Source organism: Penaeus chinensis, chromosome 12 (assembly GCF_019202785.1).
Source record: "Penaeus chinensis breed Huanghai No. 1 chromosome 12, ASM1920278v2, whole genome shotgun sequence".
In the NCBI taxonomy this organism is placed as follows: Eukaryota; Metazoa; Arthropoda; class Malacostraca; order Decapoda; family Penaeidae; genus Penaeus; species Penaeus chinensis.
This window is the reverse complement of record NC_061830.1, coordinates 41,998,260-42,005,759: the sequence shown is the minus strand read 5'-3', so window position 1 is coordinate 42,005,759 and position 7,500 is coordinate 41,998,260. Positions and strand designations below refer to the sequence as shown.

Sequence of the window (7,500 nt, the reverse complement as noted above, 5' to 3'; positions counted from 1 at the left end):
ACTCCACTTCCACTCCCCTTCCGACGGCGTCCCGGCCCCTGATGCTGCCTCGCCCACCGGAGGCTCCACCTCCGTCGTCCCCAAGGCCTCGCCCCCGGCCCTGCCCTCCAGGTCGACGAAGGAGGCGTTGCTGGCGTTCTCGGCCCCCTCGCGGCGCCTCCCTCTGCCGGGTCCTCGCCGCGCCCTGTCGCCCCGCTTGCCCTTTCCCCGTCGGCCTCGCCGGAGGTCCCCTCGCGGCCGGCCCTTGCGCCTCCTCGAGGGGTCTTTTCTCCTGTCGGACTTGTTCCTGCGCCGCTCGGCCTTCGTGTTCCTTTCCTTCTCTTGAATGGGATCAGGCGCATTAGTTTCCAGGCCTACACCGTGGACTTACATGTATATACACATCAGTGTCATAACTTATGTGAATGCGTGCGCGCGTGTGTATATGTGTACTGTATATGTTTGCATATATAATTTCATATCTACCTTCTGTGCTTCTGCTATCATCTCTGTATGTTTTAAATGAAATACTCTCTTAAACACACTTCTCACGCCCGCAGAATAGCCACAGAGAGGAAGGAAACGCCCCACAGAGCAGAAACGTTTCCAAGTCTCCCCTCGACATGAACACGTCATCACCTACCATTTGAGTCCTGGTTGCTGGCAGCGTCTGAGTTGTCCCTGCTGCAGGAGCACTGGAGCAGGTCGCCCCTCGAGCAGGCTGCCGTCACTTCGTGGGTTACGCCAGCGGACATGACAGCGTTCAGGAAGGCCGTCTCGGGCGTGTCTGGGGGGAGGGAAAGGACGGGGGGGGGGGGGGGGGGGTGAAATGGCTATCTTTGTAAGCAGTGAGAGTCTCTTTTCTGTATTTTTTTAATCTCTGTCTCTGTCTGACTCTCTCTCTCTCTCTCTCTCTCTCTCTCTCTCTCTCTCTCTCTCTCTCTCTCTCTCTCTCTCTCTCTCTCTCTCCCTTTCTCTCTCTTTCTCTCTCTATCTCTCTCTATTCTTTTTCTTCTTCTACTTCTTCTTGTTCTTCTTCTTTTCCTTCTCCCTCTCCTTCTAACTTTTCTCCTCCTCCTTCTCTTCCTCCTCCTCCTCCTCCTCATTCTCTTTCTCCTCCTCCTCCTCCTCCTCATTCTCATTCTCCTCCTCTTCCCCCTCCTCCTCCTCCTCCTCATTCACCTCCTCCTCATCATCATCATTCTCCTCCCTATCCTCCTCCTCCTCCTCCTCCTCCTCCTACTCCTCCTCCTCATTCTCCTTCCCCTTTTCCTCCTCCTCCTCCTCCTCCTCCTCCTCCTCCTCCTCCTCCTCCTACTCCTCGTCCTCCTACTCCACACACACACACACACACACACACAAAAAAAAAAAAAAAAAAAAAAAAAAAAAAAAAAAAAAATAACAGTAATGCAACAACAACAACGAAAACGATGATGCCAAAGAGCATCAGAACCGCAACCCCGCTCACCCCTCATGAGGACCTTCTTGAGGGACCTCCTGTTGTCGGTGCAGTTCCACCTGTGGAAGCGGAACTGGTACTGGCACTCCTTCATGGCCATTTGAGAGCCGTCGAGGATCATCTGGAACGTCTTGGGTTCCTTCCTGCAGATGGTGCTCTGGGGATCCTTCGAGACGCGGGAGCCTCTCTTGCGGCAGATCCTCGTGTGGTCCATCACGGCTCGTGTTCCCAGGGACCTGCAGAGGGGCGGCAGAGGGTTGAGAGGATGGGAGGCAGAGAGCTTGAGTGTGTGTGGAGGGGGTGTCGGGGGGGGGGGGGGGGGGGGGCTAGGGGGTTTGATTGTGTTTTGTGAGTGACTCTGAGTGTGCTTTATGTATATGTGTGCAAATATATGTGTGTGTGTGAATATGCAATGCAATATCGCATAATAGGAACAATCTCAAGATCATAAAAAAAAAAAAAAAAATATATATATATATATATATATATATATACATATATATATATATATATATATATATATATATATATATATATATATATATATATATATATATGCTCGTATTGGTACCTGTTTGTTATTCAGCAAATCAGTCTAACACAACTTGGCAGATTCACTAAAGTTTCCATACACTTATACGTTTTTAACTGTGTTTCTTCTGAATCATTGACTGGTTCGAGAAGAAAAGAAGATAGATAAAAGAATAACGATTATTAAGAATTAATCCGATATACATAACCATTAAAGTAAAAAAAAAAAAAAAAAAATCGCATCTGCACCTATTTGAGCGAATGACTTCTAACTGTTGACCTCACCTCCCCCCCCCCTCCCCCTTCTCTGCTCATTTGCTTATTTTCCCATAAGATTTTTATTTTTATTTTCTCCGAAACATAGCTCTTGCCCTTTTCCCTGTTCGTGTAAGTGTGCCATGACCTTTTAAACATTTAGGCTTCTTTGTTTTTCTTGCTAAACCTAATCCTAAGGTTGACATTTGTTCTTACGTTTATGAATCTACGACATTGGGTCAGATCCCTTACGCTGTTGTGCTGTCAGTCTTTTGTTTGTCTCGAGTACCTTGTATTTCACATTTACGTTGGTAATGGCGTGTTTATAACCATTGCTTGATTGGACTGTGTATATATATTAGAAAGAGTGTTTTGTTGTGTTTTGTGGAAAAAAAACGGTAATGGTGATGATGATAATGATTGTGGTTATGATGACGGTAATGATCATAAATGCAAAAACAGGTGAGGTAAAATAAGAAAAATAGGATTTATACAATGTATATATATCATAAGTTATATATGACTGTGAAGGCATGTATCGAACAGCAAGAACAAGCAGCTGTACTCTGATAACAAGCTCATCGATGCGAAATTAAGTTAGAATAGTTATGACACTCGGCGATGGAAGCTAAATACGCCATGTCCATAACAACAAGGAAGAAAAACAAAATAGATAAAATATCCTTTTTTATATATGCATTACGTTCTATAAAAGGCATACGGCCATAATCAAATTCCTTCTCAGAGAAAAGAGATTAAACGTCACTGACACATCTCTCCATCATTTTGATTGATAGGTTCACATCATTATGTTTACCGAATACTCTTTATGAAAGTGATCTCGGCTCCTGGAGTTGTCTGGCCACGTCGCCTCTCACAGCGCTGACTTGTGCTACATTAAGATCTGTTTGTAGACGCGTAAAGGCATTTTTTCCTCTCTTGTCGAATTTGACGGACATTTACAACTTTCAAAATACCTTCATGGTCTTATGTTTCGTTAATGGTTCGCGGAGTATCAAATTCTATCGTTTTATTGCTATGTGTTTTCTTTTTCGCTTCGTTTTTCATGCGTCTCCTTTGGGAAAAAGGGAAGTATTCTTTGCGAGATGTTTGATATTAAAAGCCTTGTTGTATCGAAGGGAAACCAGTGAGTGGATGGGCGAGGAAGGCGCTGTATTTCTTCTTACATTTTCTCAACATTTTTATAATTATTTTTTGGAGTCAAAGATTTGTTTTCCTTTTTCTTCTAAGGAGTCATAGAGTTTAAAATGGAGGAATTGGCGGAAGAAAATGACATTTGAAATAATACGATTCGAGATTAAAAGGATTAGTATAAAAGGCAACGAGAAATATGAGGTTTAAGGCTGAAGGGTTCGAGGATAAACGGACAAGGAAGTCAGCAAAGTGTGAGGCGAATAAGGTGCAGGTTAAAGGAAGGGAGTGGGGAGAAAAAGGTGTGTGTGGGGGAGGAAGGGGGTTGAGGGGGAGGAGGGGGAGAAGGGGGTAAGGGGGCGTAGATCACCCCGCCGTGTTGATCTTGACTCAGCAGCCACACGACAAGTATGAAGACGAAAGGGGTGCCCCGGGGGTAGATAAAATACACAAAAGTAGTGCGAAGATGAGAGAGAGGGCAGCCTACAAGAATAAAAGGGGGCAGGGGGTAGGGAGAGGGAAAGGGGAGGGAGGAGGCCAGGAAGGGGAAGGAAAAGAAGGGGGAATAAAGAGAGGAGAGGGGAGAGACCAAGAGCATGGTCTGCCCAATTCATCTGTTGATACAAGACGGCCATTCTCGGGGACTTCGCTATCATAAAAGCCTGGTCAAATAAACACCGTGGGATTGGTCCCTCACTCACCTAAATGGATGAGTCAAACGGCGTTTTCGTATCCGCCCCTTCGCGTCAACCTCGAGAAATCTTTGTCCTGCCCGGAAGGCAGTTTTATGTTGTTTATATCCAGTTTCAAAGTTAAGGACTCCCATGAGACAGAAGGCCCTGTGTTGTCGCCTCTTTTGGCTAATGATGACCCCAACGCCCGCGTGGGAGGACCTGCCCCCCAGGTCCATGTGTAGAGGCTGTTTATATCGTAATTTCCAAGAAAAGATTTTCATGTTTGTTAAACAAGGAGGAAACTTATGGGGCTGAAAACACAGAAGCAGTTTTCGATGCGAATCAACGAGTTCGTCTATTAGAGGGAAGAAAACTCAGTAATATAGAATCAAAAGGAAATAAAGAGAGAGAGAGAGAGAGAGAGAGAGAGAGAGAGAGAGAGAGAGAGAGAGAGAGAGAGAGAGAGAGAGAGAGAGAGAGAGAAGAAAGAGAGAGAGAAGAAAGAGAGCGAGAGAGAGAAGAAAGAGAAAGAGACAAAGACAGACATAGAGAGATGAGAATATAAAAAAGAACACCAATACCTTAATATACAGAACCCCCACCCTACCACCACAAGCTATATATTCACAATTCCCAGACGCTTTCCCTCCCCAAATATCCGCATCCGCACGCCCCCCCCCCCCCTCACCTGCATCCAACAAACATCCACGTAATAAAAGCGAGACAGTGCTCGGCCCTACGACCCTGCTGGTTTTCCAAAAGGTTTGTTTGTAATTCGTTTATGACGGAGAAACAGCCCTTAACGACCTTTGAAACTTCTGCGGTGGAAACAACACATCGCGTCTCTGTTTTCTTGGGGGGGGGGGGGGGGGAGAAAGAGGAAGAGAGAGGGAGTAAGAGAAGAAAAGGGGATAGAAAGGAAAGGGGAGAGGGAAGAGGGAAGAAGGAAAAGGAAGATGAAAAAAGGGTAGGGAAGAAGGAAGGAGAAAAAAAGAGAAGGAAAGGAGAAAGGGGATAGAAAGGAAGGGAGAAGAGAAAGAGAGAGACAGAAAGAAAAATAAAGCAAAAGAAAGGAAGAGGAAAATGGAAAGGGAAGAAGGAGAAAGAGAAGGGAAGGGGAAAGCCTAAAGAGGGAGATGAGGAGAGAAGGAGAAGTGGAAAAGGAAGAAAGAGAATGGGAAAATGAAAGGGAAGGAGAGAGAAGGAAGGAAAAGGATAAGGGAAGAGGAATCTGATGAAGGAGGGGAAGAGAGAAGGGGAGGAGAGGAGGGAAGGGATGAGAAAGGGAAACGGAAAGACGAAGAAAAGCAAAGGAGAAAGAGAGGGTTGGAGGAAGGGGAGGGGAATAAAAACAGAAGGGAGAGTGGAAGAGAGAGGTGAATGAAAAGAGACAAGGGAAGGGAAGTTAGAGCAAAAGGTGATGGGGGAATGCAAAGGATGGGGAGAGGCATGGGAGAGAGGAGAGAGAAAGGCAGAAGGATGTGGAGAGGAAAGAAGAATAAAAGAGAGGGAAGGGAGGGGGGCGAGAAAGAGAGAGAGGGAGGGGAAGAGAGAGAGAGAGAGAGAGAGAGAGAGAGAGAGAGAGAGAGAGAGAGAGAGAGAGAGAGAGAGAGAGAGAGAGAGAGATGAAAGAAACACAAGAAAGAAAAAAATCAACAGACTAAAAAGAAACCATCACAGAAAATTAACATCAAATGATTAATCTAATATTACAAATTAACTTGACAATTTTTTTGAGTTTAAAAATACTAATCTCAAATAATGAAAACACCTACGATTGCCGAGGAATCGCCGGAAAGCGATAAAGAAGGAGATAAAGAAAAATAAAAGAAGTAAAAGAGAAAAGAAGGAAAGAAGAGAAGAAGAAGAAGAAAATGAAAAAGAAGAGAAGTCAAAGAAGAAAAAGTACGAAAAGAAGAGACGAAAAAGACCCCCCCCCAAAAAAGGGGGGTATAAATGTTTAAAAACCCCGCCTTCGATGATATTGACATGTCCTCGGAACCGTGACACACATTTCACTCACGGAAAATAAACTATATGTATACACTTCCACACTCTGTGTATTCAGCCCGAACATGAGTATATAAGTAGAGTTTACACTTGGGGAGGCGTGGCTATGGCGAGTGACGTCAGAAAAGTCATTCCTTCCCCGAGGTTACAGATTTTTGACAGAGTGATGACGTCATGAACGATGCAAGGTTTGTCGTGTTTTGAAAATCTCTTTGGCTTTTCCCTTCCGTTGCTTCTCTTGGTGCACAGGTCGTCCGTTGAAATGGGCGTTGTTTGTTTACTGGCCTGATAGGGATGGATTTTATTGTGGTAGAAAAATATAGACATTATTTCAAAATTATTGAAGCTTAGGAATATTTGTGGAAGAACATAACTTTTCCCAAACTTTTCTAGTTATGTTATTACTTTCACATATATATTTAAATATTATTTTGTGTGTATATATTTTTTCCCAGTTATGTATCAAGCTTCACATACATAATTAAGAATAAATTTGTCTGTATGCGTATAATTTTTTTTCTTATTTTCATTTCTTTTTATTCTTATTTTTTCTATTGTCATCTTTTTAAAATTCAAAACCCCATTGTATCATGCTTACTCCTACTTTGATCTCTCTTTCCATTTCCTCCCTTTTATCACACTACTTCTGATTCACATGCAGATCCAGATCGTTGGTTACGCCAAAAAGCCAACAGGAAAGTCAAACCAAAACCAACAGCAAGACCCTTCCAACGGCGCCTCACGAGCCTCACGAGGGCGAAGGAAGCTCTGTCTGCAAGCGCCTCTGAGGTCTATAAAGTGTTCTATAAATCATAAAAAAAAAAGTAACTTGAACGACTTATGGTTTGAGAAAATAAAAAAATAAAAAGAATAGTACAAGAGATAGATGATTTTGGGAGTAATAATAATGATTATTAATACTAATTCCTCTACCCGCAGCAGCTGCAGTCCCTCCGTCCCCTGCGGGTGAGTGTGTGTGTGTGTGTGTGTGGGGGGGGGGGGGTTAAGCTGGGTATTCCAGAAGTAGCTTTTCTCCAGTAATCCTTTGCCTGGAATTCTTAGAGGTTTTCAATTGCCTTTCTCCACCTAGAAACCTCTATTCTGCTTCAGAAATACTCTGCTCTGTTTCACTTTTAAAATTCATAACGTCCCAGTGTTTACCGTGCTACTGTAATATTTGGCTACATCTGATTAACACGTTTTCTGTGTGTGTGTGTGTGTGTGTAAGTATAGATAAACAACAGGTAGACACACACACACACTCACGCGCGCGCGCACAGATATATATATATATATATATATATATATATATATATATATATATGTATGTATGTGTGTGTGTGTGTGTGTGTGTGTGTGTGTAAAACTCCGTGTCCGCATCAGTCACTTTCAGCAAAGTATTCCAAGAGGCGCGCTGATCCTCCGCCCATTGAATCCCGA

General features: G+C 43.8%; 1 protein-coding gene across 1 annotated transcript in view; it reads right to left on the bottom strand.

Annotated features, from left to right (window-relative positions):
* The window catches only part of LOC125031284 (protein Wnt-6-like), a 141,143-nt gene that overhangs the window by 19,319 nt on the left and 114,324 nt on the right, over positions 1 to 7,500 (bottom strand). Inside the window, exons 2-4 of the mRNA XM_047621955.1 lie at positions 1,448 to 1,674; positions 623 to 766; positions 1 to 320 (exon numbers count right to left, since the gene is read on the bottom strand). The exon at positions 1 to 320 is cut by the window's left edge and continues 132 nt beyond it. Of these exons, the coding sequence (XP_047477911.1) occupies positions 1 to 320; positions 623 to 766; positions 1,448 to 1,674 (691 nt within the window). The remainder of the gene's footprint in view (positions 321 to 622; positions 767 to 1,447; positions 1,675 to 7,500) is intronic.